The sequence below is a fragment of the Syngnathus typhle genome, linkage group LG22 (assembly GCF_033458585.1).
Source record: "Syngnathus typhle isolate RoL2023-S1 ecotype Sweden linkage group LG22, RoL_Styp_1.0, whole genome shotgun sequence".
NCBI classification, from domain to species: domain Eukaryota; kingdom Metazoa; phylum Chordata; class Actinopteri; order Syngnathiformes; family Syngnathidae; genus Syngnathus; species Syngnathus typhle.
Genome location: NC_083759.1, coordinates 423,834 through 451,219, shown reverse-complemented (window position 1 = coordinate 451,219; position 27,386 = coordinate 423,834). Strand labels below are relative to the sequence as shown.

At 51.8% G+C, this 27,386-nt stretch overlaps 3 protein-coding genes across 21 annotated transcripts; 2 read left to right on the top strand and 1 right to left on the bottom strand.

Moving 5' to 3' along the window:
• Positions 1–112: 112 nt before the first annotated feature.
• snx9b (sorting nexin 9b) lies at positions 113–7,520 on the bottom strand. 4 transcript variants are annotated; one of them, XM_061269882.1, is made up of 20 exons: positions 7,214–7,520; positions 6,321–6,407; positions 5,951–6,025; positions 5,206–5,322; positions 4,849–4,908; positions 4,469–4,637; positions 4,145–4,180; positions 3,710–3,833; positions 3,504–3,588; positions 3,297–3,422; positions 3,097–3,214; positions 2,897–3,027; positions 2,719–2,822; positions 2,555–2,658; positions 2,404–2,481; positions 2,202–2,278; positions 1,611–1,700; positions 1,240–1,354; positions 1,066–1,157; positions 113–999 (listed from the first exon to the last, which is right to left on the bottom strand). In XM_061269882.1, the coding sequence occupies exons 1-20, from the start codon at positions 7,223–7,225 to the stop codon at positions 952–954; spliced, it is 1,848 nt and encodes a 615-aa protein (XP_061125866.1). In that variant the 5' UTR covers positions 7,226–7,520; the 3' UTR covers positions 113–951. The 4 variants fall into 4 exon arrangements, with proteins under 4 accessions (XP_061125866.1, XP_061125867.1, XP_061125868.1 ...); XM_061269883.1 differs by lacking the exon at positions 4,145–4,180; XM_061269884.1 differs by lacking the exon at positions 4,849–4,908.
• Positions 5,319–11,938, top strand: moxd1l (monooxygenase, DBH-like 1, like). Of its 3 annotated transcripts, XM_061269886.1 has the most exons (15): positions 5,319–5,744; positions 8,032–8,097; positions 8,304–8,529; positions 8,601–8,747; positions 9,190–9,345; positions 9,417–9,500; positions 9,620–9,775; positions 9,847–9,949; positions 10,023–10,195; positions 10,271–10,359; positions 10,426–10,522; positions 10,792–10,851; positions 10,926–11,038; positions 11,144–11,243; positions 11,479–11,938. In XM_061269886.1, exons 1-15 carry the CDS (start codon positions 5,740–5,742, stop codon positions 11,635–11,637), a joined length of 1,734 nt encoding a protein of 577 aa, XP_061125870.1. In that variant the 5' UTR covers positions 5,319–5,739; the 3' UTR covers positions 11,638–11,938. The 3 variants fall into 3 exon arrangements, with proteins under 3 accessions (XP_061125870.1, XP_061125871.1, XP_061125872.1); XM_061269887.1 differs by lacking the exon at positions 8,032–8,097 and having other exon boundaries at positions 8,309–8,529; XM_061269888.1 differs by lacking the exon at positions 8,032–8,097 and having other exon boundaries at positions 11,479–11,937.
• Positions 11,939–12,003: 65 nt separating this feature from the next.
• Positions 12,004–26,717, top strand: rps6kc1 (ribosomal protein S6 kinase polypeptide 1). Of its 14 annotated transcripts, none has more exons than XM_061269871.1 (17): positions 12,004–12,219; positions 12,985–13,074; positions 13,550–13,670; positions 13,856–13,971; positions 14,043–14,136; positions 14,413–14,466; positions 14,559–14,954; positions 15,049–15,173; positions 15,246–15,344; positions 16,962–17,009; positions 17,612–17,744; positions 18,060–19,508; positions 20,154–20,243; positions 23,418–23,500; positions 24,493–24,556; positions 25,143–25,238; positions 25,380–26,717. In XM_061269871.1, the coding sequence occupies exons 1-17, from the start codon at positions 12,118–12,120 to the stop codon at positions 25,526–25,528; spliced, it is 3,309 nt and encodes a 1,102-aa protein (XP_061125855.1). In that variant the 5' UTR covers positions 12,004–12,117; the 3' UTR covers positions 25,529–26,717. The 14 variants fall into 14 exon arrangements, 12 of the variants coding, with proteins under 12 accessions (XP_061125855.1, XP_061125854.1, XP_061125853.1 ...); XM_061269870.1 differs by having other exon boundaries at positions 14,529–14,954; positions 25,389–26,717; XM_061269869.1 differs by having other exon boundaries at positions 14,529–14,954.
• The last annotated feature ends 669 nt before the right edge of the window (positions 26,718–27,386 follow it).

Below are 27,386 nucleotides of genomic sequence, written 5' to 3'. Positions count from 1 at the left end.
AGAGCAGAATTCTTTGCATAGAAAATGCCTCCAATTAGAAAAGAAAAAGTGGTTTTAGCTATTTTTATTACATTCCAAGGCACAAAGAAATCTGGGAAAATGAGCAAAACAGTTGATAGAATAATGTATCTTTATTTGAGGACTTTAGCTACTCATGTCCATAGAAATAAGAGCCAATGCACCTTCATCAAAGTCTGCCTTTGGACTGAGCCAAGCAGAACCTTCCATTAGGCCTTACTTCCATTGTACATTACGGAGCCGTGATGCCGGTCGGCGTGCTTTTTATTAAATACATACATTTACTATAGATGTGTCTCACAGGATCTCAAAACAAGGTGAACAACAAAACGATTGCGAGCAAAAAGCAAAACCAAATTGCATGTGTGCTCTACAGCTCCTGCACCTTCATATATAAAAAACACACCAGAATCAGATTCAAGGCAGTGGCAATTCATTTGTAGTCTTCAAATGCGCATTAGGTCTTGAAATGTAAACGTCCATCAAATGCAACAAATGGAATCGAAGCGCTTTTCATTTCAACTGAGCAAGGCACGTGGGGCGAGGAGGGAGGACGGGAAGGGGCGGAGCTTCCTGTCTTCTGAGCAGGAAGTGCAGGAAGAAAGAAGGCAGGCGCCGACAAACACACACGCACATTTCCTTCCAGGGAAATGTACAATAACACACGTTCGTATGAAAAGGCACAGCTAGCTTTTCTGAATTGGATTTGGTTTTTTCTTAAAGAGGCTACAGTGACACGATTATTTCTTCAGTTGCGTAAACTGCGGTTTAGTGCCTTTTGCTCCCGTCACCAGTTTGCTGATCTTAAAAACAAAAAAAGAGGAAGAGGAATTGTGTGCCGCACTCAGCGCTGGGCCTCTCCGCTTTGCCATCTAGCTTTCAATGAGAAGGGGGGGGGGGGCGAGTTCTTCGGCCGGACCTTGCGAGGCGCCTTCACATTGTTGTGAACTGGCTGTGAGCTTGTCTCAGCTTTGCGGCGATCTGCCGGTGGACAGAGAGGCGAGGGTTAAGGGCCGTCCAATCAGGGGCCAGGCGATTGCTTTTTACCGTCTCGTAAAACTTGACTTGCTCTTCCAGGTAGAGCTGCATGACCCTGTTGTAGTCGTAGATGCGGTTGCTATGGAAGTGGTTCATCTCAGCTGGTGACGTGAGAGCAAATGGTCAGACTGCGCCGGCGAGTCGCCCGTAAAGCGCCGCCTCGCACGTGCGTGCGCAGCTTACCTTGTAAGGCGTAGGACATGGTGCTGACTCGTTTGGCCATGGTGACCTTTTCCTGAGGGCTAATTTTACTGGTGGCCACCAACCTCTCGCCTTCCTTCACTTTGTCAATAGCGGCCTACAACACCACAGACACGCACGCAAAAGCGGTTCCATAAAATGGTTGCGATCCACGACAAACCCAAACGTCAGCGCTACATTGGCATCCTCAAAGGTATGTAGGAGTTTACACCTGTAGGGGGAGCCCAAGAGAAATCGTAACCTGGCTACTTCTTATTTTAGTCAATTATACAATATTGCTCTGTGCCCTGTTTAACCAAATGTTTTTTTTTTCTATTTTCTTGTCAGAGTTGTACACGTGGAGGCGGCTGTACCTTATGAACGCCGATTGTGTCCGGGAAGCATCCAAGCAAACCTTTGTACTCGTTGTTGGTCTCCATGAGGAAGTGGAGATCCTTTTTTGGCTGGAACCAATGTAAGGCATACAGACGCAAACACGGGGGTGGGGGGAGGGGCAAAAAAAATAGTCTAGATTACAAGCAGAAGGAAGGGAATTGTTGCAGTGGTTAACGGAATCCAAGCAAGTAGCAGCACACCACTGATAAGTGGCAACAGGAAATCTGTGATTCTATGGAACTGAATGTACCGTACGTCTGCTATTCGCTAGTGGGGCATCGAACGGGGAGACTTTTGACACCCAAAGATGTTTATAAAAAAACAAAGGCTACTTTTGTCACCAACACAAGTGACTCAGGGTGGTTGTTGGGATGGGCTCCGGCTTACCGCATATTCTCCTCCAGGCCGCAGCAAAAAAGGCCACCTTCACATTTGAATGCCAACACTTGGCACAATGTACAAACAAACACGTACAGTAGTGTATTATTGGAGAATAGCAAGATTTTCCGATTATTTCTTCCAATCGAGGGCGCGACAATACATTTTGCAAATAAGTCACGAGCACCGACCTGCTCTGCTACCAACTGCGCTATCTCCTCGTAGGTCTTCCCTGCGGCTGTCATGGCATCCGTCAGCGTTTCCTCACCTACAAGAGGAAGACGTCTGATTTTTTTTTTTCGCATTCCGACGCACCGGTGTGTCGGTGTAGTGTACACGGGCGGTTGCTGGATAGGCGTGGCCATTCCAACTTTGCGCCATGCCGCCGGTTACCTTGGTATCCGCTGCTGGTGAACACCGAGGAGAGGTTCTGGAAGGCTTTCCCGATTCGTTGGTATTCTTTGGGCAGAGCTGAAGTCGCAGAGGCACACGGGATTCAGCCTAACGCCCGGCGGCCAAATGCCGACGGCGCTACGTTACGTACGGCCCGTGCATCGCTTCCAGTGCTCGTTGCCCACTGTGAGGATTTCCTTCACCCCGTCGTCCATTGCTTTGGTGAAGCGGCTGAACTGCTCGCATTTACTCTCCCTGCGTGCAAAAAAAGGTGAGCGTTTGTGTCGCCCGTTGAGGGACGATTCGTTCACTCACACTTCGATAGGATCCAAGTCGGGAGCCTCGGGCTCGATGGTAGTGAAGATCATCACTCCCACCGTCTCGTCCTTTTCTGCTTTTCTCTTGCCCGTTTTCCAGTCCTGCGCAAGAGCGGCCGGGCGCCTTCAGTCGGACGCAACTCGGGCCTCTGAGAGTAGATGGCGGCGGGCCGTACCTTCTCGTCCTTATAGGTGAGGAAGAGCTGAAATACTTCGCTGCTGGCAACGACCGGGTGCCTGCACATGCGGCTCATCCAGCCCTGCAAGCGCTCCATTCGCATCTTGATGAACTCCTCCTCAAAGCGCCCTGGCGCGCAAAAAAGAACAAATGAAAGCGCACTCGTCCCCCTCGGGACGCCGCGAGCGCCAGACTCACCTGTTACCTGCTTGTCCGGTAACGACGGGATGGGAATGGCCGAGCCAAATTTGTCCAGGAGCCTCTCATACAGCCAATCAAAGTGCTTGTATCTGTGATTGACGGGTCGGTTGGTGGTCTGGAAGGACACGGACGGCCGCGAGTTAGACTCCGATGGACGCGGCGGCGGCAGTTGCCGGCGGCGGCCTGAGCCCGCTTACGTTGGCCGTGATTTGGTACTCGATGTAACTCTTGAGGCCGTACATCTTGGAGCCCTTCTTGGGGTCGGCCACCACGCAGTCCAGCTGCGATTCCGGGTAAAGCCACACCGGACCGACGTCGCCCATCTGTGCTTGGGCAAAAAAAGTTTCTGTTTCGAAGGATCCCCCAAAGCAAGATGGCCGAGAACAATTCCCAATAGAACCTACGTAGACGGTGAGCTTTTCCTTGCCCTTTGCTATCTGCTTACACAGGAGGTACAACTCTGGGCCAGACTTTGAGAAGCCGGGAAACCTGGAAGAAACAGCAATGGGACTTTGTTTTTTTTTTCAGCCATCTGTCGGGTTTCCACGCCGTCCAGACCTCGTGGACTGTGCGATAGTGCTCAGACAGACCTGACCATTCGGTTCCTTACTTGAGTTTCATGGAGGCATGAGCGCCGCCTCGCTGCATGGCGCCCCCGTCTCCCGATTCGGCCTCATTGAAACCCGCGGCCGACTTGTCGTCCCACTCGTCGTCCCACTCGTCGTCGTCGGCTCCTGCGGGCGGTGGTGAGACGGACAAAAGTCAGGGCGGCTGGGATGCCGTGGATCATCTGGCCCCGAGCTATGTGCGCATTAGGGAGAGGCGGCAGATTGGCTCTGCGGGCTAAAGGATGATTTGCCTAAATTAGCCGAGTCATTTTCAGCCCGCCTTTGACGTACTTGATCATGCCTTATGCCGATTGGAACACAAACTCTCAACAACACGGTGTTAATGCAAAGAGCAAAAGTCGTCACATGCTTTGAATAGTTGACCCAGACCCTCACAAAAAAAAACAACTGCCCCGGGCACACCATGCATAGGATACCTGTGTAATCAATAAGGTAAGGATAAGGGTAGATGTCTTTGGAGAGAGAGAGAGAGAGAGAGAGAGAAAGAAAAAGGAAAAGTCTGTTCACTCTGTTCCATCCGCATTTTCCTTTTGCAAAAACAAAATGAAGAAATTGAGGTCAAGCCTCATTTGGCCTGCTTGACTCATGCGTGAGTGAGTCAAGCTTTTCCAGCGCTTGGCGCGAGATCCGCTGGGTCAGGCGGCGCACAGCTGCAGAGCCGCGCTTTTTTTTTTTTTCAACTTCCAAGGAAAAAAAACACTTCAGAGTGTCAATATGTGTGCGCAGGGCTCGGTGACTACCTGGACCCTGGTAGGCCTGAGGGTGGCCGTGAGAGGCGCCGGGCCAGGAGTCGCCGGCGGCCGCCTTGCCCGTCTGGGTGCCCTCCGGATTGGACGGCCAGTTGTTGGAGGCGCCCGCCGAAGGGTCCGTGCTCCACGAGGACCAGGGGTCGCCGCCGTTGCGCTCAGCCTGCGCAGGACCACAAAGGTAAGGCGCACCTTGAGGAGCTTTTCATGTCAACCGTTACAAATTGCACGGCCGCCAAACATGCGCTCCAAACCAGCAAACAGTTAGCGTGCCATCATGCGGGCAACAAGAAGCGCCAGAGGGTGAAAAAAAAAAAACATGGGGGGGACTTCATGCCGCTCAGCTCTGCCGACCACCCACGAGTGGCGGTTACCTCATCAGGGTAGGGGGAAACTGGGGTGTCGGGTGGGGTGCTCGACCCCCTAGCGGCCACCTTAAGGGAAGGGAAAAAAGGTGATATCATCACGAGGCGCCGACAGCCAAGCAGTTGAGGGATGGAGCGAAGCGGAGGGGGTCAAATGGAAGTTGAGAGTGAGCGTTTCTTGACTCATCCGCTTTCCCTTCCCCGATTTGTACCGATGCAGCAGTACGCTCATTTCCTGGCAACTTCCTGCTGAAATGCAAACGGGACCGAGCGAGCTGCGCCACATACGTGGAGCTCTCACTTCTGCATTTGTGTGCGGAGCTCACACGGGCAGAAAGGAAAAAAAACAAGATCGACTCCACTCACCTGGTTCTGTGTCCCGGCCGCGGGGGCAAAAGCGTCAAAGAAGGACAGATCGGAATTTGTGACGCTGCCGACGTTGGCGGCCGGCGCCGAGAACGGCGGGAGGGCCGACTTGTTGAGCTGGAGAAGGGAAACAATTCCAAGTTGAGTCTTTATGACTTTTACAGGTGCATTCCTCCGGGGTAACGCCACCACGTTCCACTGGAAGTTCAGACAGCAGAAAAAAAAAAAGCCAGACCAACTGTGTGCTCTCTATTTCATTCCAATCAAACTCAAGCCTAATCAAATTGACATCTCATCATGTTTCTGTTCTTTTAGATGAAGCAGAAAGCAATCTCTGGACGGAACCTCTTGGGAGCCCCGCAGGTGCCCTATCCATTAGATACAGCCGTGCTTTCTGCTCACATTTTTCCACGTCTGCAGCATCCTTGAAAAAGATAACCAGCCATAGCTATGACGACTATCTCAAGGACTTTGTGAGTCCTGACCTTGGCTGAATCTCCAAGAGTGGCAAACAACACGGCTGGATATGTCTGCATGGGGTAAGCCTTGACTTTAAACCGTCTTTTTAAACACGCCCGAAGGGAATCGGCTCAACCGGATGGGCAAAGACGAGCACAACATCCTGTTGAGATTTGGCTTTCAAGCTGCGGCGCTATCTGCTTGCGTTTCTGTTCACCCCCCCCCCCCCCCCCCCCCCCCCTTTCACAATACAGTACAGGACGTTTGACATTTAGTCGTGTGTCACCTCAATGTAGTCTTCAGGCACCAATCCCACATCCCCTCGGGAGTTCTGCGCTTCAATCCAGCCACCGCCAATTTGCTGGAACCCAAATCAGACATTTTGGCTAAATCAGTGAAGCAATTGAGAAGGTCAGTCCAAGCAGTACATTTGCGCAGTCATTCTCGTTTAGGAAAAACAACCAGGGCCATTATCTGACCCAAAAGGTCCCGTGTAGAGGTAAATGTCGAGAGTCAAGCGAGTGGCGCAAAGTTGCCGCTCGGCAAACACAGCTAAGAGACCTTTGAACTGTTGACCACCGACAATGACATCATGTTTGCGGCCGGCTGGCCGGCCTGTGTTTGTGCACCAGTTGAGAACTCCAATTTCAACTCACCTGATTGGTGATAGTGACCGTTTCGCCTTCTTTCACCGTCAGCTCATTGTTTCCCGCCTCCGCGGTGAAGTCATACAAAACCTGTGCCTGAGAGCAAACACACACACACACGGCGCACTTTTGTTTGTTTTCAGCTATTTCTTTCTCTGTCGACGGAACATTATTAACATATCCCAACACCTCGGTAGTGCGCTCATTGATCAAACAGGACAAACGGGTTTTCCCCTTTGCCGGTTTTCTGCTGAGTCGTAAGCAGTATCAGTGTCAACCAAAAACAAGCACGGGAAAAAAGCATGCTCCCGAGAAGCGGTACGCATCACGAGGTCACTGAACGTGAACACAATCGTTTCAGATTTACAGTGCATGCCATTTCAGACATACACTTTGCAACATTGATGAAAAACAACAACAATTACCAAAGAGATTTGTTTCAAAACTGCACGTTTGAATTGAATAGCCAAAGACGTGCAAATAGTGAGAACCAAGTCCTAGTCAATTTTCACCATTGCAATTTTCCTAATTTGGCTAAAGCGGCCGGCGAAGACTCCATTTCCCAGCTCGCACCGCGAGCAGCAAGTCACCCGCACTTGAAAGGTAGTAAAATGTCACAAGACTCTTTTAATCAGACATTTATCCACGATCGGACAAACATGAGCACCGACTACTCCTCGATTCGACTTAGCCGCCCGTTTTGAGCGCATCAAATGCGGATGTCGTTGCGTCTCGCTTTGTAACTTTGACTTTCAAAGTTACTCGAAAGCTAACGTGACAAACTGCAACAGTCAGCCGTCCGTCCGTCCAGCCAGCCAGCCTGCCTGCCTCCACGAAGGCAATGCAAACCACCACAAGTTCCATTTGCAATTATTCCAGCCTGGGGACGTTGCCGATCTTACCTTTAGTGCCATAGTCGAAGCATTTATCAGTCATTAGAAAAAGAAAAGGCACAAATAATGCAGGCAGGCAGGCCCCAGCAGTCGGTTTGGAGGCTTTTCCAACACTCAGCTGGACATTTCCTTCCGCTGCTTTTCTTCTCCGTGACGTAAACACGGCGGTTCCTGTAAACAACCGCAAGCAAAACACTTTTCAAGGGAATTAAGGCGAGAGAACGCCCAAGTGGGTCCGGGTGAAAACGCAGATGAGATCCGTCCGTGTTGGTTCGGGCCGCCCCTGAGCTGTGCGGATGCGGGCGGGCGGGCGGGCCCTGGTTGGGGAGGAAACCGGAAAGATGGACCCGATCCGATAGTGCTCCGGTTCGGATCCGCTCCTCTTATTAATTAACATTTATTCAAATAAGAACACGCTTGTAAAAAAGGTTTATATAGTTTTACATTGTGTTAACCTTACTTTAGCAACACCGCTTTACGACTTGTTTCATGAAAATATATTGAAAGAAAAAACGGTTAAACTACGATCAGCACAAATATGAGATTTCACGTGGAGCAATTATTTGTTCCTATAATCGATAACGTTGTCTGGTTTTCAAATCAAAACAACAGCAACGTAACAGTTGAATAATCCTTTTTGTCCGTTAGTGTCGCCCTCAGCTGGCTAAAAGCTGCGTTGCAAGTCTAGTCAATGCACTCCTACCCACTAAACAGCTAGAATAAAAATGTCTAACGTCAATGTCAACCCAAACAGACTATTCAGATCTTTCCATAGGAATTTCAGATTTTTTTTTTTATCCTGATGCAGTCCTATCATGTTTTCCCAGCTTGTCCGTCCTCGCCACCTGCTCATATTTCAACCAGATGACGATAGAAGTGATGGATAATGAATTGTGAGATGATAAGGGAGTTGGCCGAGGGTGTGGTATGTTTGGGGGGGGCGGGGGGTATGTATCACATAGCTTTATCTAGCACTGCAGGTGTGTTCAAAGGGTGGGGACGCTATTTGGCTCCTCAAGCACACGCACGCTCCAAAAGCTCTCCGGCCTCAGCGGGACGTCATGCTGACCCTCCTTCCCATCCTGTGTCTGGTCTGGAGCCAAGGAGCGCAGGCGTCTGATCCGGACCTGCCCTTCATGGACTACCTGGACAACGATCACCTGGTCTGCATCAAGTGGGGCTTCGACGACGAGCAGGGGAACATCACCATCAAATTCATCGTCAACACCACCGGCTGGGTGGGCTTCGGCCTGAGTCCCAACGGAGACATGAGGGGGGCCGACCTCATCATGGGGGGCCTCGGGCCCGGCGGGATCTACTTCAAAGTAAGTCACGTGGTCAAAACGAGGCCAGATTTGTTTTCAAATGCATGTTTTTGTTTGTTTGTGCCGCGCAGGATTATTACGCCACGGGCAACGGCTACCCGGTGGAAGACCAGCAGCAGAGCTACACGCTGCTGTCCCTCGAAGAGAGCGACGGGCAAACTCTCGTGACCTTCTCCAGGCCCTTCCAAACTTGTGATGACCAAGATCTCCCCATCACCGTGAGTCAGACTCGAAATTCTTTTCATAGCGCACACCCGTTTGAGCTAGACGTGAGTCACCTAGCAATGAGATGGTCACTTTCTACTTTGCACTTGGCAATTGTCTTCTCCTGTGTTGAAAATGCCTTTGTCCTTTGTCAAGCTCAAGTTTCATTTAAGCTGCATTTGCGGGTCTTCTCCTCTTTCGCTCCACTGAATGCTTCCATAAGATGTTGTCCCCTTTTGTGTTTCGACACAAGAGCGCGTCATAGCAACACGGTCTATTCTCATTGAAAAGGACGTAATCCGACACGGTTTTGGTCCGGAATCGTTTACGTGCAAGCACGGTAACGCGCCGACGCCAAGGGTCACAGCGGTGTTTGGGGCGTCGCCTCGGTAACGAGCTTCTTTCCTAATGTCACGAGTCGGTTTCCTGCGGGTTTTGTCGTGCTGAATCTTTTAGGCCCAAGCCATGAATCTGATCTACGCTTACGGAAACACGGATGAGATCAGCTACCACGGGCCCCTCACCGGCACCAAAAAGCTCAACCTCCTCAATTATGTCTCCAGAGCCACCGCCGTGGCAAACGGAAACTCCATCAGGGCCACCGTGGAAAACGTAGGAATCAAATCCCACTCCTGTTCTGTTCCACGCTTGGCGAGATTTTGCGAAACAATCGTTCTTTGTAGGTCACCATCCCTCCGCAGGACACTTATTACCACTGCAGGACCATGAAGCTCCCCACCTTGATTGGCAAGCATCACATCATTCGGGTATTTTCAATTCGTCGTCACCTAATTTCATCCCCATTGGAGTGCAATTTTATTCCCTTTGTTGCGGAAATGACGGAACCGCTCATTCTCCACGACGCACGCCGTTTTCACGCTTTCAGTTTGAGCCGGTGATCGAGAACCCCGACGTGGTGCACCACATGCTGCTGTACAACTGCCCGCCTTCGGTGACCACGCCCTACGACGGCGAATGCTACCTGGACCGCTTGGGGGCCCTCTGCCACGCCATCGTTGCCGCTTGGGCCCTCGGAGGCCAGGTGGGCCGTCCGCCTCGCCGCCTTTCTCCTTTGACGCGTCTTGATGAATCCGTCCGCCGGCGCCGCCGCAGATCTTTGACTTTCCAGAAGACGCGGGCATCCCCATCGGAGGCAGCGACAACTCGGCATTCTACCGGCTGGAAATCCATTACAACAACCCAAACAACGAATCGGGTAGGCTTTTGACGAGGTCTACGGCGCCGCCGCCGGCTGTCGCTGAGCCTCGGCTGTCGTGCTCCTCCCGCAGGCAGGACCGACAGCTCGGGTTTGAAGCTGCACTACACGGATCAACTGCGCCCGCACGATGTCGGCATCCTCAGCACGGGCGTGTCGCCGTCCGGTTTGATCAACTACGACATTCCTCCCGGAGCCGCTAAGTTCCGCACCTTCGGTGTGTGCAACACCAGTCTCTTTTCTCAGGTACGTGGCTGCGGCGTGTGACGATTTCCCGCACGTATTTCCAATGTCCTCCCTCTACGTTTCTACCCTACGCAGATCATGGAGCCGGTGCCAGACTTGCAAGTTTTTGCCATTATGATGCACACCCATCTCGCCGGCAGGGAGGTCCGAGTGGGACATTTCAGGTAAGAAAGGGAGAAAGGACCAACGACCCCGCGCCGGTCGGTGATGAGCACGCTTGTCGCCGATAGAAATGGGGAGCAGTTGGGTTTCCTCGCCTCCAATCCCAACTATGACTTCAACCTGCAAGAGATCACCAGATTGGGAAGCATCAAGACCATCAAGCCGGTGAGCCTGCCGGCTTGTTAATATCACCTTTGAGTCAGGTAGCAAAGGCAGTCTACACGCTGGCTGTGAAGTCAGACTTTTTGTTTTTGGTCGCTCCATGGGCCAGTGGAGCGTACAAGAGTTGCTCTGGAGACAAACCGTCGTGGCCCCCACGTTTTACGAAGCAACAAGTGACTCCAGATCATCCCGTTCTCTACCGCCTTGTTAACAAACAGTCACGTTTGTCTTTGCTTCCCGTTGAATTCTCGAATGTGGGACGTCTGCTACAGGGAGACGTCATTGTGGTGGAGTGCTCCTACAGCACCTCCAATCGAACAAAACCTACAAAGGTAAGTGGAAGAAGCAAAAAAAATCACACCAAGCGCCACTTTATTGCCTACCAAACACTTGCGGCTTGACGCAGATGGGCTTTGCCACCACCGACGAGATGTGCCTGGCCTTCCTGCTCTACTACCCCAAAATTGAGATTGTAACATGCATCAGCTGGCCCAATATATCATCAGACCTGAACCAGCAGTGAGAGCCTGTGGCCCAACTTTCTGCTCCAAACAAATACCGTGCTGCAATGAGGCGCATGTATCGTGAGATGGTCCTAATTATTCAATATGAATTCCCCCGCAGATTCCCTTCGGGAGGCTCGCTTTCAAACCAACAAGAAATCGTGGCGTATGAGAACCTGGTGAAGAACATGTCGCAAATTCAGATTGTATACACTAAGGACGTAAGTGCAACTCGAGAGTGTTTCTGCTCATGTGAAATTTGCAAAGCAAGACCTTAGGCATGACAAATGTGCCTTCAAACTTGTGGAAATGTCATGCGCTCGCGCTCTCTCACAGCATTGTCGTGTTCATCATAACATGCTAAACAGAACAAAGCTAACGAAAACATTCCCATTTGAAAGAAAATGTGGGGAAAATGGTTGATGTATTGCTTTTGCCTTTTCTGCTTTGCGACAGTACCAACTCGGCATCAACCGTCACGGTCACGTCGGCGATATGATGGAAACGCCAACTTTCCGCTGCGAGCATACGGGCAACGCATCGAGTAAATGCACATCCCGGATTTGGCATCAAGCAGCAGTCCTGTTGGTAGTCCTTTGGATGGCTCTTTTCTAAACAATCCACAAACACCAATGTCTCATTCGCTTTCTGTTGTGTCATATCCGTTTGGCAAATATGATACATATTCAGTTTTAGGATATTCATTTGATTGCACTTAGTGTTTATGAGAGTAGTTTGCACCGGTGATCAAATACTCTGTATTATTGTCATCGTTATCAATTATGCCGCAATATTAAGGATAACAGTTAGATTTGTGATTTTTGTATTGTCTTTTGCTTGTGAAATTTGCCATATAGGATTGATAGGTGTGGTGGAGGAAATGCATTTAACCAATTAAAAGGCCAAAAGAAAAGGAAACAAAACAAAAAACCGTTTCAGGGCTCTCACACGTAGGACGTAACGACTTCATAGATCTGCTCGAGAGAGAGAGAGCTCTCACTCCTACTGGCATTTCGCCGCGGCTGTCATAGTGAATGCATGTGTACGGCGTCGCCGGCTGGCCGGCTTTAAGCTTTCGGCAATGTTCTTATCAGAATGATATCGCAGCGGGACAACGGGGATTTCGCTCGTTTTTATACCGTCACGGAGCCCACGAAACACTCGAAAGGCTACACAGTTTACAAAGTGACCGCGCGGGTGAGTTGGCAGCTGTGGCTAATAAAGATGGTGCTATGCAGCTAGCACGAGCTAAGCTAATCGAGCTAATGTGATGCGAACGCCTAACGCTATCCACGACAACATAGCAGTGTTGCTGCATTTGTGTGTTCATAAGGTTATGCTCCTTCTAAAATGACCAAGAGTATATTCTTGGGGGCTTATGTAATTGCTTAAGCATTTGCCATCACAACCCTAAATGAACCTGACTCAAAGGCATGCGTAAACTGCGTAGCGAAGTGGTTCGCGACGGGACCCAGGAGGTTGGATTTTTATCATTTACAGGGGAATCTACTTTGCTATGGCTGGACAGCGTGTTCCAATTTTATCTTCACATTATGTACAGGAATTTTGAAATCTGTGTTCAGAAATGCGCGATCTGCGCAGCGGTGTGTCAGGAATACCGTGGAAGTAAGAAGTTTGCGTACGCAGAGATGATTGACGGATAGAGCAACCCTGAAATACGAAATGTGCGTAAGGGCAAAACTCGGGATAAATACTATTTGATACTTTAAGCAAATGTCATTTATCCAACTCAAATGTCAAACTACTACTGATAAAAGTTGATCAATGCGTTATTCTTTATTTAGTCTAAATAGATAGATAGACAAGTTATTGATCCCGGTGGGGGTAATTCAGGAGCCAGCAGTTTGACACAGACCATCACCTTCAAATTTACTGGTGATGTCTCCCTCTTCCGCCGGTCATTCACCATATAATGCATCCATTGTCCCCCTCCCCGCTCAGCCCCCACAAGAACAATTGGATTACAATCTTGACTCCTCTTCTGGTTTTGCACAGATCATTTCTAGGAATAACACCGAAGACGTCCAAGAGGTAAGACTTGCAAACATTTTTCACTTGTGTGGGAATCACTCATGACTTGGTGTAGAGCTAGGGAACACTGGTCCAACAAGCACCATATGCTCTCTTTGCCGCAGCACACCACATTCAAATCATTCGAGGTTTCCACAGAGCTTGTTGATCACCTGATCTTTTGAATCCGGTGAGTTGCGCAACAGGGAGACACGGCTCACGCAGGACTAGGGTGGGCCACACTAGTCGAGTTGGCTTTTGAGTTACGACGTCCACTTGGGAATGCAGCAGCGCACGCTTACCCGGAAGCCGCGCTAATGCATTCAGCATGATGTTAATGACTGTCTTGAGAAAGGATGACTTCAACGTGACGGGGAGTGAGCCGACTTTCTCGCGCACAGTAAAGAAAAGTCGCTACTGGATCTGTGGATCTGGACTCGAGTTTGTTTGTTTAGTTTGACCCCATCGCACTGCGCTGTCTGTCACTATTGTCCAGATAACGGTGTGGAAAAGGTACAGCGACTTTCGGAAACTTCACCACAACCTCTGGCAGCTGCACAAGACTGTTTGCAGCCAATCGGAACTGTTTCCTCCCTTTGCCAAGGCCAAGGTCTTTGGTAAGTTTGTATCAAATACATTTGTCTTGGCTCTCTCATGTCTAAAAATTAGAAGGAAAAAAAAAGTGAGATCTTGTTCTGCCTCCTAGCCATTGATGATGAGAGAGCCAATTTGTAAAGTTGTTTCTTAGGAACAATCTCAAAGGTGACACTATATGGAAAAATGTCTCTTCTTTGACGTGGAGGTCGCTTTGATGACTCCGTGATTGAGGAGAGGAGACAGTGCTTGGAGGATCTGCTGCAGTTCTCTGCCAACATTCCCGCTCTGTACAGCAGCCAGCACATCCGCGAGTTCTTTAAGGTAAGACGTCGGCTCCATCCAATGCACACGCACGAAAGCACGAGCCCCCAATCTTGACACGTGTCGTCCAGGGCGGCGAGGTCCACGACGGCTCGGAGCTCATCGGACCGTCCGAGTCTTTCTCCCAATCTCTGGCTGGCGGTTCGTCGGACTGCAGCTCGGATGGTAGGTGCTCCTATTTTCAGTTTTTCTAAGTCTGATTCCGCACTGATGATGCTATTGTGAAAAAAAAAAAAAAAGCCTTGAATGTTGCTCGGCCACAAGAGGATGCCAAAGCACTACTTTTCTATCTGCAAGGGCCTTGCTGAGCTGACATTCGAGCAGTCACGCTGAAAGTTTGAAGTGATCCTTGGACTCTTCCAAGTCACAATGTAAAAATCAAAAAGTGGGCGTGGACATTTTTCTCACAATCCTTACAATCCATTTGGATTTCTTCTTCAGTTCAACGCGACCGCAGCTGTGCAAAAGATTTCACAATCACGTCAGAGTATGGCGGTAAAGCTTGAGTTCTTGCTCTTAATAATTGGATGAGAGCTGCAATTCACATTCAAGCATAGGTATGTTCCTTCTATCCACACATTTTCCAGGCCCGTCCGGTGACAGCAGCGACTTGAACTCCCTGGCCGTGGGCACGGAGTCTCTGGCCGAGCTCGACGATGGCGTGGCCTTGGGACGCACTTCCCCGAAGCAGCCGCACGGGGGCGCCGCCAGCAGTAGCCGCAGCAGCAGCAGCAGTCCTCACTTGCCCTCCCTGCACCGTCTCCGCCGCCCCCCGTCGCCCGCTTCCCTGGCCTCGAAGCCGGAGGTCCCTCGGGCTGGCCGCGCGTCGCTCTTCTCCAAGAAGGTGAAGCTGAAGGCCGACTACCTGGACAAAGCCAGCCAGCTTATCTGCGTGGCTGCGCAGAAGGAGAAGGATCAGGACTACCGGGCGGCGTTCTCCTTCTACCGCAGTGGAGTGGACCTGCTGCTGCAAGGTGTTCAAGGTGAGAGTGGGGGGATCAGGCAGGATTGGCTATTCCTTGACCTCCTCTTCCCGAATGCCCATCGAAATGTAAATGAATGAACATCACAACGCAGGTGAGCCCAGCCCCACGCGGCGAGAGGCAGTCAAGAAAAAAACGGCCGAGTACCTGATGCGAGCAGAGCAAATATCCAGTCGGCATCTTTGCGCCGACATGGGCCAGGCGCCTTCGCAGACGCTGGTGAGCCACCGGTTGTTTGATTCGTTCATTAGGTGTGCGTCAATCTTGGCGGAATGACCGTTTGGCTTGCAGGTGGTGGGGGCGCATTGCTGCGCGTCCACCAGCAGAGGGAGCCAGCACAGTCTTTCCGATGATCTCGCCGCTTACCGGGTGGTGGGCGTCATCGATAAGGTCAGTCGCTGAAAGGTTGGAAAAACGGGCCGTCTGTCTTTCAGGGGTTAGGGACCGAGCCGTCGGGACGTTTTTTCTGATAATGGAAGTCCACCCAGAAAACGCTGACACTTATTGTATATAGGGAGCACAAGTTAGATTCAACAGAAAAAAATGGCAGTGGATTTGCGGGGCTCAAGGTGATACACCAATGCTTGCGTCTGTCTTCAACCGGACACTTTGTTCATGCAAGTGCAAAACATTCATTGACTCGTGTCCTGATGATAATGGACAGCGTGTCCCCGTGTGGCCTCTCCTCCTTCAGCAATAAAACAGAAGATTGATTTGATAATATTCTAGAGAGCTCGTGTGTGCGTGCGTGTATCCACACGTTTAGCGGCGCTTATGACTAGCACCAAGGTCAGTTTGGGTTGCCGGTTCTGTCAGCCAGCTGCCGGCGAAGCAGCCTCCCCACTCAGCCATGAAATGACTTGGCAAGCGGCTCGGCGAGCGCCGCGCGACACCGAATCAATGATCCTCAACACGCGCGCGTAAAACCCTTAAGGAGAATGTTGACACGAGAGCGCCGCCGGCCCGACTCGGCCGCTCCATCACTTTCAAAGCAGCTTGGCAATTGGAGTCGTGGTAAAACGCTGAGCGGCCCGCCCGCCCTCCTCGTCTCATCCTTCCACCTTTCACTTTTAATGGGGACAGAAGAGACAGATGGAGAAAGCTCCTCGCCCTGCCGCCGTCCCCCCCAATCCTCCCTGATGTTTGTGTCTTAATTATATTAGCGCCCTGGCTAGCGACACCGCTCTGTTTACTCACATCTCCATTCATATCCATTTAGCCCGCACCTGTTTGGTCCCGGCCAGGGTCACGCGGAAAGAGCGCACGCACGCACACACGCACGCACAGAACTCACTCACCGGGTCGCGCACATATGCTCGGGCTCTCCCCCGAGAGGCTGATGATGGAGCGCGAGAGCGATGATGATGTGAGGACAGAAAAGAGGCGCAAATGAAGATATCAGGCAGGGCGAGAGGGAGGGAAGGAAGGAAGGAAGGAAATTGGAACATTGGTGGCGCGTGTGAAAGGAAGGTCAGCATTTAAGGACGGCGCCGGCGACATCTGCTCGTTAATTGAAACCGTTGACACATGCGGAAAAAAATGATTGAATCATAAAACCTCCTTATATCATAATAAAAACAAGAAACTCGTTGGCAAGTGCGGACGCTTACTCTGATTGACATATGGCAAGGCAGCGTTCGAAAAGTAAATGCACAAAGACTGAAATGAAACCAAAACCACTGAAGATGATCTGGGACAAAAAGTGGATGGCTGGCTGCGCCACTTGCATTGCAATGTCAACGAATGAAATGAGAAATGTTACGTGTCTATGGCCAATAATTGACCGCAAACTCATTTGTTTGCACCCATCTGCTCGGCTAATCGGCTAATCATTTGAGCCCTAATGTGCTTAAATCAGTGTTGGGCGGCTGTGACATTGGCCCGGCAAACGCGGCGGGGCCCGACGGGTTAATCCCCCTCTCCCGTTTTGCTCTCGGGTGGAAGACGAGCCCGTGCGTTTGTAAGCTGCCTATTAACGAGCCTCTCCCTTTCCTTTCCCCCTGGCAGGTTCTTTTGGTCATGGACAAGAGAACAGGAGAGATGTTCGTCATGAAAGTAAGTCTGGTGGTGTAGTTGTCTTGATGATGGTGAGTGTGAAGTGTGCCAGATGCCCCGCCCCGCCCTGCCCCGCCGCGCCGGTGTCGGTGACCGCTGTAATTGATTCTAATGGGCCTGTCCCTGTCAGCTCCTCTGCGCTCAGGTGTGAGACGCGTGCCAGATGTCAACGTGCGGTGTGGGCACACATGACTACACACACGCATATGGAGACATATCTGCGGACACTTGCTGCCAATGTGAACTGGATTTGTGCGACTCTCTGAAAGTCACACACGCTTGTATAGCTTGATGGATTCGCTGACTTTGAGTCGGGGCATCCCTGGCATTAGTCGATAATGGTGCCTTTGCCACGCCGCCATCCGCACAGGAGTCAGAAGAAAAATAATTCAATCGCTCGCTCGTCATGACGAATCCTTTGAGGGGCCTTCTGGTGTGCGCTTGGCCACCAGGGGGCATTGTCAGGGCGTTTCGCAACTTTCCCAGCTGTAAGGGGGGCAGTAGGATCAGCCGTTTTCCCCAACGTTTGCCTTTGCGGAAGTGTGTATCGTCGAGAGGGTGACGATCCAAAATGTCTCCGATCCTTTTTTGGCCTCCGTCAGGGTTTGAGGAAGAGCAGCGACTGCGGCCGGGCCAAGAAGAGCATCACGCCTCGCTCGGTCCCGCACATGGTGCAGCTCAAGAAACTCATCGACTCGGAGGACACGGTCTTCTTGCTGCTGGGCCACGCCGAGGGTAAGACGCTTGACTTGAGCCGCTCTTGCCGCGTGCCCTTGTCCCGGGCAGATGTTTGCTGGAGATGGCTGTGCGCGTCCCAGGTCATTATTGCAATAGCAGGTGGTGGCACGCTTCATTAGCGACGCCAACATTGGCGGGCCTCATTGCATCGCTCTCGCCTTTTGGGCGGTGCTCAAACTTGGACTTATTTTCTGTGTGCTTGCACTTTGGGTTCTTTTCCCGCCAGCAGTATGTATTCATTCAAAAGAAGTCCATAAGCCAGCTTTGATTTCGACCATGCCTAAGTCTCCTTGATTGTGTGTACCACTGCAGGCGGAAAGCTGTGGTCCCACATCGGCAAGTACCTGCACACTTGCAACCCGGACGACAGCTTCGACATTCCTTTTATCCAGAAGAGCCATACGGCCGCCGTACACTCGCCGCAGTCGGCTGCGCCGCGCCCGGCTGAGGATTCTTCTTTGCCGCTCGCCGCGTGCGCTTCCCGTTCTGCGGCGCAGGCAAACAAGCCAGTCGGTGAGCCGGCTGCCTCTCCTCGTAAAAGCGGCCTCTTTGCCAGGCTTCGCCAAAAAGTGGCGGCCCACCCAGACTCTGGCGCAACGTCCGAGGAGGAGTGCACCAATAGCTACCTAACGCTTTGCAACGAGTACGAGCAGGAGAAAGTGGAGCCGGACGCTTTGGAGGTGGACGACGCCACGAGCGAGCGGGAAGTGTCCTTTGACGTGGCCAGCGGGACGGCCAGCGCCTCCTCGCGCAGCCGCTCGCTGCTCGGCAACGACAGCCCGCCGTCGTCCTTCGGCTGTCCGGAGCCGGGCGACCCCGTAGGCCCACCGCCTTCCTCGGACGGGTTGCCGTCTCTGGAAGGGTCCAAACGCACGCCCATGGAGTTTTTCCGCATCGACAGCAAAGACAGCGCGAGCGAGGTGACCTGCCAAGACTACGGGGAGCGGGCCCAGCTGCAGGCCCAGCCGCAGGCCCAGCAACAGGTCCAGCTGCCCCCCTCGTCCCATGAAGAGCCCCCCGTGGTGGAGAACCTTCAAGAGCTGGCTCTGGAGGTCAAGCGCCACAGTGCTCAGCTACGGGGCTTAGATTGTGGCGATAAAGACTCCAACGAGTCAGTGCCGGTTATTTCTTTTGAAGAGGCGGCCGCAGAGGATGAGGCTCATCGGCCGGACCTCTTGGTCAATCTCCCCGTCGTGAGCGAGCCCGCCGACTCTCAACGAGAGCCGTCGGAGACTTCGGCGCCGCGTCCGGGCCCGGAGGCGGCCGCCTCCCCTCAAAGGTCAAGCAAGCCGGATGTTTTACAACTCCCCGAGGAAGAGGAAGGGCAGCAGGCAAAACCTGACCCCGGTGTGGCGTCTTCATCCCTCTTGACCTCCCTCTGGGATGACTACAGCTTGACTTTTGGACAAAAGCAGCCAGAAAGAATGCCGGCTGAGGCCTCAAATAACCACTCTTTGCTCGACGCGGTCCTCGGTGACAAAGAGAGACAGGGCGGTGCCGTCGCGGACGTCCAACCTCCTCGGGCCCGTGAGAAATCACCACATGGCCGCACGCAGCCCGCCGAAGTCGAGTTCCACCAAGAAGTATCGCGGCTGTTTGCCGAGCTGGACGAGTTGTCGCTGGCCGCGTCGCAGGCTCGAATTCCGGAGGCCTACGTCTGTCGCTGGGCAGCGGAGCTGCTGACGGCGCTGGATTGTCTGCACCGCGAGGGCATCATCTGCCGGGACCTCAATCCCGACAACATCCTCCTCGATCGCCAAGGTGAGAGAGAGCGAGAGAGCGGCTGTTAAACTCAAATGGACAACTTTATCAAGCATCGCACAAGTGATAATAGACTTCAATGTGTGTGTGTGTGTGTGTGTGGAAAGATTGCTGCTTGGGAGGGGAGCATACATGTTTCCATCCATTTTCTATCTGTCTATCTATATTTGAGCTGTTGTCTGGCGAGCACCCTCTCTCATCTGATCAGTTGCCCAGCAAAAGAAAAAGCAGAGGCCGTTTTAGTCGCTGGCCTGCACATTCCTCCCCATTTTCTTCTCTCGTCGTGCCACAATCATCTCTCTCCACCTCGTTATCTGCAAGCGTCTAATTAGCTGAGTGGCTGTTTTAGTCTCCCCCGTGGTAATTATTGTTCTAAAGGGCCCATCAAGCAAGTAGCGCGCCGGATCATTCTGGCTAGCCCCGGCTAATGGCCACGGCTACCTAATGACACCATTAGTTCTAATGATGGCGTTAACGGCGAGCCGCTAAACAGGAGTAATCGCCCCCGGGCGGTGCGCTTGAAACGGATTCGCAAAGGAGTGGCCGCAAGCAAGGAAGTGCCCGTCCAGAGGCCGACGGTTGGAAAAGTCCGAGTGACGCTTGACGGGAGAGGTGCTGAAATCCCAAATCTTCTTTTTCTTTCAGGTCATGTTCAGCTGACTTACTTCTGCAGCTGGGCGGATGTGGAGGAGTCGTGCGACAAAGAGGCCAGCGCAAACATGTATTGCGCGCCAGGTGAGACCTCCTTTCACCTATTTGTCGACTTAGCCTTGTCGTGAGGGTTCCGACAACTTTGTCAAAATCTTAAAAAATGAATCAACGACGGGAAAGTGCATTTCCGTCCCAGTCTCGGTGGGAAGTTCTCAAATGTTGTTGCAATGCTGTCGCGGTCCTCTAAAGGGCGCTGCTGCGCAACAGTGAGTCCAGCCGCTCGGCCCGCTCGGCCCTCGCCGGCAGGCTGCTCAAAATCTGGCCAAAGCAAAGCGCTTGCCACCAAATGAGTAATTCCGCTCTGCGCTTCGGTATTCTCACACACTCGGACGGAATTCACATTTCTTGCTGAAAACAACACACGCTATCAAATTGATACTCTTGACTTTTCCTACAAGGTGAGGTAGGTGACCTGTAATCTGTCCTCATTTGTTCCGTTACGTATATAAATTCCATGTCCTTTTCATTGCATTTCCAGTTCAAGTTTTCTCATCAAACACGACACGTGCAAACAATCATCACTATTTTTTTGTGTGGAGTCGATGACCTCAAGGCTTGAGAGGCATTTAAAAAAAATAAAAATTATCAGGTTAAAAACTATATTTTAAAAGAAAACATTGTCAACTGAATCCATATTTTCCATATAGAATATTTTCTAACTGGTTGTGCCTAACCCAAATAATAATAATAATAATAATTAAAAAAAAGTAGCCTTATTTCTATAAATCAAATGTTCTATGTTAAAAATGCCCTTAGTTTGTGAACAGGCCAACACAAGAAATAGCCACGCTGCACACAGCGTCTTGGGCGATGAGGCAGAGAATTGATCAAATAACCTAAAGACAATAATCCGAATAATCCCGCGCATTAAAAAAAACACCAGGGCTACTGCGGCTCGGCTTTGTGCTTTACTTCCTTTGTTTATCATATCTTCTTACAGCCAAAGACATTTCATTAAAAACATGTACAGGATCATCCCAAAAATCCCATTGTTAGTTTGAACGCCACTGATGGTATTCATTGCGTTGGAAGCATGGCCGTCAGTAGGGGGCGTGTGCTGCCTGCCTGCTCGCTTTCTGCCTGCCTGTCTGCCTTTATTGCTCTTTTTTTCACACTTTTGTCCAATATACAAATCTGAATTTAACACGTCTATTCATTTCATGTATATATGCTTGCCATTCCAAACAACCAACTATGTGTGTGTGTGTGTGTGTGTTTTCTCTTGCCCTTGTTCTGTATTGCTGTTTATCCAGACAGGGTCAGCTCTATGGCTTCATTCCTGATGACAGATTTATGAGTGTTTGCCAGAGAGCTAGCAGGGGGTCTGCTCTCTCTATGGTTTTGTGTGTGTGTGTGAAAGAAGGAGAGGAACAGGTTTTGAAAGCACACGCTCTCACACACACACACACACACACACACACACACACACACAGACGAGCAGGGAGTGGACTTGGAAAAATCCAGTGGCAGTGTTTTAATCTGTTTATTTTGCACTTGTGCTTATTTACTTTCTCACCATTTGGTCAGCGCTAATAAATATCAGATGGCAAATGTTTTGCTTAATTATGATTAGTCAAAGAAAACAAGATGAAACGTAAACAAGCAGTTGAATGTTTGCAAATTGAATCCCCTTTTATTTTTCTATGAAGAGGGAAGGACAGCTCAGGGAAACTTTGGATTGAATATTTCAGCAGGTAAAGCTGACAAGTGTGTCCACAGACAACCATCGTAAAACATACGCATCATTCTGTATTGCTTTGATAATTGTGTGTGTGTGCGCGACATCATCCCACCGTCCGCTTAAACGGCGTTTCTTCTTTCCTCAAGTGTTTGGGACGGGAGAGGAGAGCGAGCGAGAGTTCCTTACGGCCCATAGGAGACTCAGTCCACGTGATTTGAGATAGCCAGCGCAGTGTGTGCTGTATTGTTCTTAAATATTTGGCACGCAGTCCAGTTGAAGGCGCAGTCACTCTGCGGAAGGGTTGCTCTGCGATGACCTGTGGCCTCTGGAGGCGCTTAACCCCCCCCCCGCCCCCTCCCTGCCCCATCCTCTGTCTCCCTTTCTCCGTGCATCGCTCTGACAGAGCGGTAAGTGTAGCCAGCTTCACTGTACTCTCCCTGCGGCTCCTTCGACATTAATCCATTGTGATGACATCGACCTTGCTCTCAGACGTGTGCGAGTGTGTGCGTGTGCGTGTGTGTTGACCATCGCCCCTCCAGCTAAGGGCTACGCAGGTATCACTAGTCCGTTCAATGACGATCTTCTCTCCTTGGTTGTCAAAACAGTAGTCCTGGGGAGCCCTGAAGACTGGTTGCTCAGTTAGCGCTAAGTGTGTGCGCACGCACGCACGCACACACGCGTGTGTGTGTGTGTGTGCGCAACAGTATCATAGCCCTGTCTAACCTTGGCTGCAAGAGAGCCACACGGCCCCTCCAGGAGAGCAGGGGTCTTTGTCTCTCGTGTTCCCCCAGCTGAGAAGCCTGATCTCTGGGCGCACACAGGGTCACGGGCGCCCCCCCCTGGGTGAGCGAGCACAACCCCCCCCCCCAGGAGGCGCACCAAAGCAAAGTTGAAGCCATCTGCTTCCAAGCGCAGCTACTGTACTAGTATGCGCACTTTTTGACTTTGGCAAAAGAGCTCTCGCTCTTTTCTGTCTTACTCCACGCAGTGTCCAATTTGGACGCATTGCTTTTTATTATTTATTCATTTCTTCTTTGTTTTTCTTAAAGGTGTAGGAAGCATCCGTGAGATAGGACTCTCAGATCCCCGTCGATGGCAACGCCTCAAACGGCACAAAGAGAACATAAGCCCGTTGCGCAATTTGCGCTTTCCATTTCTTAATGTGCGCATGGTTGCTGTCGGGAGGTCGCTCGCTCGGTCGGTCGGTCGGGTCATGCAGATGGCGTGAAGTTGCCGCGCAGACGCTTGCCTCAATTTAACTGCTTTTTTATGATGCAAATTGCGCTTTTATGACACACACACACTCCGCATGTGCGCACGCTCATTTTGAAGCAAGCGTGTCAGTTGGCCGAATGACGGAGCGATTCAAGATGTCGGCCTGGGACAATGTGGAGTGTTTTGAAACTCAAGTAGCCGCCGCGCATTGAGTCGATCGGATTCTTTCTTTTAAAAGAAGTGCAAGTGGATCATTATTTCGCTCCGTTTGACGGACCCCCAAATGCGTTTCTCTTTTTCAGAGGTGGGCGGCACCGGCGAGGAGACGGCCGCGTGCGATTGGTGGAGTTTGGGCGCCATCCTCTTTGAGCTGCTGACAAGCACGGTGAGTCCAACAAGGGCCGAGTGGGCTTTTTTGTTTTGTCCTCTCCTCTCCTTCCTTTGGCTTCTCGGGTATTACGGGATGTTGATTGGCATTTCGATTGGAGCTGCCAGATCATGTGCGCGAGCGAGCACGGTGCGTCTTGGACGCCACCGCCTCTCGCTGCGGTTCTCCGGGAGCGCCAGGGGTGTCGGTGTGACTTCCTCCCCCAGCTTGAGCTCCATCTGCCGGGCCACGGGGTCGGCCCTCGGCGGGCCCCTTTGCTGGCTGCCGCGGCGTGGCAGAGTTTACGCGGGCCTTGAAGGTGAAGACCGGGGCAGCTCTCTCAAGTCACCGTCGCTCGGCCGGTCCAAAGGGGGAGGGGCCGGGGCCGTGTGGCGCCAGGGTCGCTCTTTTGAAGACTCCTCCGTGTTGCGTCGTCGTTTGCGATGCGCCGTTTGCCCAAGCTCACATTTGTCCGTCAAACGATTGCGAAAGAGCCAGCGCTAAGTGAGAAACTGCTTGGTTGCGTGCTCTTCATAACCTTGTTTGGGCTTAATGTGAGCAGACTCGCCTCCTGGCGCTGTCTTCTTCTACTATGACATTACTTTGACTTTTTTTTTTTTTTTTAGACACTGGTTGGAAAATGCAATGCGCGGCGGCCGCCTCATCAAAGGCTGAATCCATTGGAGTTTCTTTATTATTCCTCGCGACATGGATTGGTGCAACAGAAGTGATGTTCTAACCGTGCATGTGCAAAACGGGGCCTTCAATTTTTCATTGTTTATTCAATTGAAATAGAATGTAACTGTTTGCCAGTGGGCATGTTTCCTTATCAGCCATCAAGGGTGCCCATCAACGTCCCGAACACGAGTCGGGGGTGTCGAACAATATGCGTGCGCGCTTACCTGGGGAAAAAAACAACAAGTCAGCGGCACAGATGTCTCCTTTGATGATTACGTCTGGCAAAGATACACACAGACACGAGCGCAAATAGTGCCTCTTGATCCTTGCAGGATAAGATCTTGCCTAAGGCGCTCTTGACTGCAGCCAGGAACCCAGCCAGAAGTCCTGCAGCAGGTATCGAGAGAGAAAGGGAGGGAGGGAGCCAGCCAGGCAACACATCCAGCTGGGGGGGGCACACAAAGCAAAGCGCCACGGCTTGACACACACACACACACACACACACACACGTGCGCAGTGGTTTTGTACGTGTGCGTGTGTTTTTTTTACATGTGCCGTTGGAAGATGCGCCGCTGCTCGCGGTGATTACTGGCCATTATTGTCAATTATTTGAACAATAAGGCTTTAGTGTGTGCACTTAGGGGTCTTGAGCTGCCTTTCGCTCGCCCACTTTTTTCCTTTCCACTTTTTGGCCGAGTGCACTCGTTTGCTTTTCAAAATCCCGCCCCCCCCGCCTGGTTAACCATTCCAGTGAACTTTTTCCAAAATTGCCATGATGAAAAACAGTTTTGTTTTCCATTCTGTGACGCACACACACACACACACGCGCGTGCGCACGGGCAGTTCCAAGAAGAGCGGAACGGCCGTCATCATTGTTGTTTCAGGTGCGGCGTCGTCCTCCCTTAGCTCCCGCGCTCGGCGGGCGTCCCGTTTGCCCCCTTTTCTTTCTGTTTGCGCTGATGCTTATCTCTCCTCCCCGCAGTCGCTGCTGCAGTGCCATCCGGCGGGAATCGGACGCCACACGGCACTCGACATCCCAGAGTCTGTGTCGGAGGAAGCCAGATCGCTGCTGGAACAGGTGCGCGCGAGAAGACGGTGAAAAACGTTGCCGGCTTGCGAGGAACACCGCCTGCGTGTTAGCAAAGGCCGTTGAGTGGCATCGTTGTCGTTGAAGGCTGCCTCCCCTCCCCTCCCTCCCTTTGGTGTGTGTGTGTGGCAGTTGCTGCAGTACAACCCCAGCGAGCGGCTGGGCGCCGGAGTGGCCGGCGCGGACGACATCAAAGCGCACCCCTTCTTTGCCAAAGTGGACTGGAGCAAGTAGATGCCGCTAGCCCCATTTGCGTGGTGTCATTCTTACACTGCAGGTAGATACAAAAGAAAGGAGAAAAATGCCTTCCTTCTCCTGTCCACTTCCCAAAGCCAGAGGCGCTCGCTAACAGCCCAAACTGGACGGGACCGCGCCCTTCTCTTTTTCATATCGGTCGGGGCCCTGTACTCTGCAAGTTAAGGAGCAAAAGCGGGCCCAGTTAAAAGAATGGGGCCGCCATTCTGCCTCACAATCAGGAAAGTTGACACTTTTGGCCAAAGCAACTCCTTTGACGTCACAAAGCGCAAGATAACCAACCCATTTTTTGGACATAGTCAAGTTTGACATTGAAACGACTTTGGGCTGATGTCATTGGTGCACGTTGAAAGGCAGCGCTGCTGTCGCAGGCAGCGACAATGTTGTCTTTCTTTCTTTTTCTTTCTTCCTTCCTGTCTGTACCCTAGCCCAGCGCACACTCCACAGCCACGCAAACAACAATAAACGCACCTGACAGACAGACAGACAGACAGACAGACATGCTGTGATGTTGCTTCCTCTCACACACACACACGGTCGACTGTGTCTCGACTCCCTCGCCGCTGCAAAATGTGGCGCCGATAATAACCGAGCGAGCGAGCGAGCCATCCCAGCCAGCCCCCTTAACAGAGCGTCTGAACTGAACATGAACCCTGCGGCTCGATGCCTCCGTCAGCCGCCGTGACATATTCACGCACAGGTCAGGGAAGTTGCCGCCTCGCCTTCCCCGGCGCCCACCTCATTGGCGGCGGGGTCAAGAGTCTGCGGCGATTAGCGCTCATCACAAGGCCCCGGCTCTCGTTAGCGCGCGCGTCGGGGGCCAGAGGTTCCCCGCCGTGTCGAGCGGAAGCCTGTCAATCTTTGCGTCTCGAGCGGCCTCCGCCAACTGAGCGAGCGAGCGAGCGCTCCTCCTGTGCTCGCTCGCTGGCGTGCCTTTGATGCCGGCGCGCTTACAGGTGGCCGGCCACATTAGCGCTCTCACGAGACGCATCCAAAGTTGAGCCTTCGCAAAGGTCATGTGGGCTTTTCGTCTTTCCGAGTGTCGTGAGGGCCGAGTCCGTCGCTCGCTCATCGAAACAGCAGCACCCACACGCTTGTTAATGTGTTCATTTTGAGTCTCATTTTCTACTTGACAATACTAATGAACAAAACGAGTAAATATGAATCACAATAAGTTCATGTTTTTCAAATGTAATGTAGATTAAAAAAAACCAACCAAAAGAAAGCCTTCCATGTTTCTTCATATTCAAGGATGCTCCTTTTTGCGTGCTGCCTTATTTACAAGCGAGTGAGCCAGCGAGCCAAGGTGCACACGCACACGCGTGTCTTTGCCACAGGGAAGGCGCCGTCTGCTCGCGGGCGAGACGGAGAGGACGCGCCAAGGACTCCCGTGACGCAACGCTTCTCGTGGTGAGCCCTCTGAGCCCGCAGGCCGAGTTGACCCCTCCAACTTCCTGGACCGCTCTCCTATCACTCCCTTTCTCCCTCCCTCCCTATGGCACGGCACCGCCACTGTTGTCTTTTCCCACCCGGGTGTCTTTGCTCTATTCACGCACGCACGCACGCACTTTTCCACACAAGCAGCGGCCAAATGGCCTGCCCTCTGTTTCATATTGCTTGTGGTCAAGTTTTGTTTTTGTCTTTGACGCTTTGACTTTAGCTCACAAAGCCCAGGAGGCCTCCTATAGCCTAGGGAGTGACACACACGCACACACACTTGCGCCAAGCTGAAGAGTTCCGCTCGGAGAACCTCGGGCATCTTCTCCAGCTTTCTGTCAGAGCCATGATGTCATTATGAAGAGGCACAATGCCTCTTCATTACATCCCCCCCAACTCTCCACATGCACACACCACCTTGACACATGCACGCACGCACATGCACGC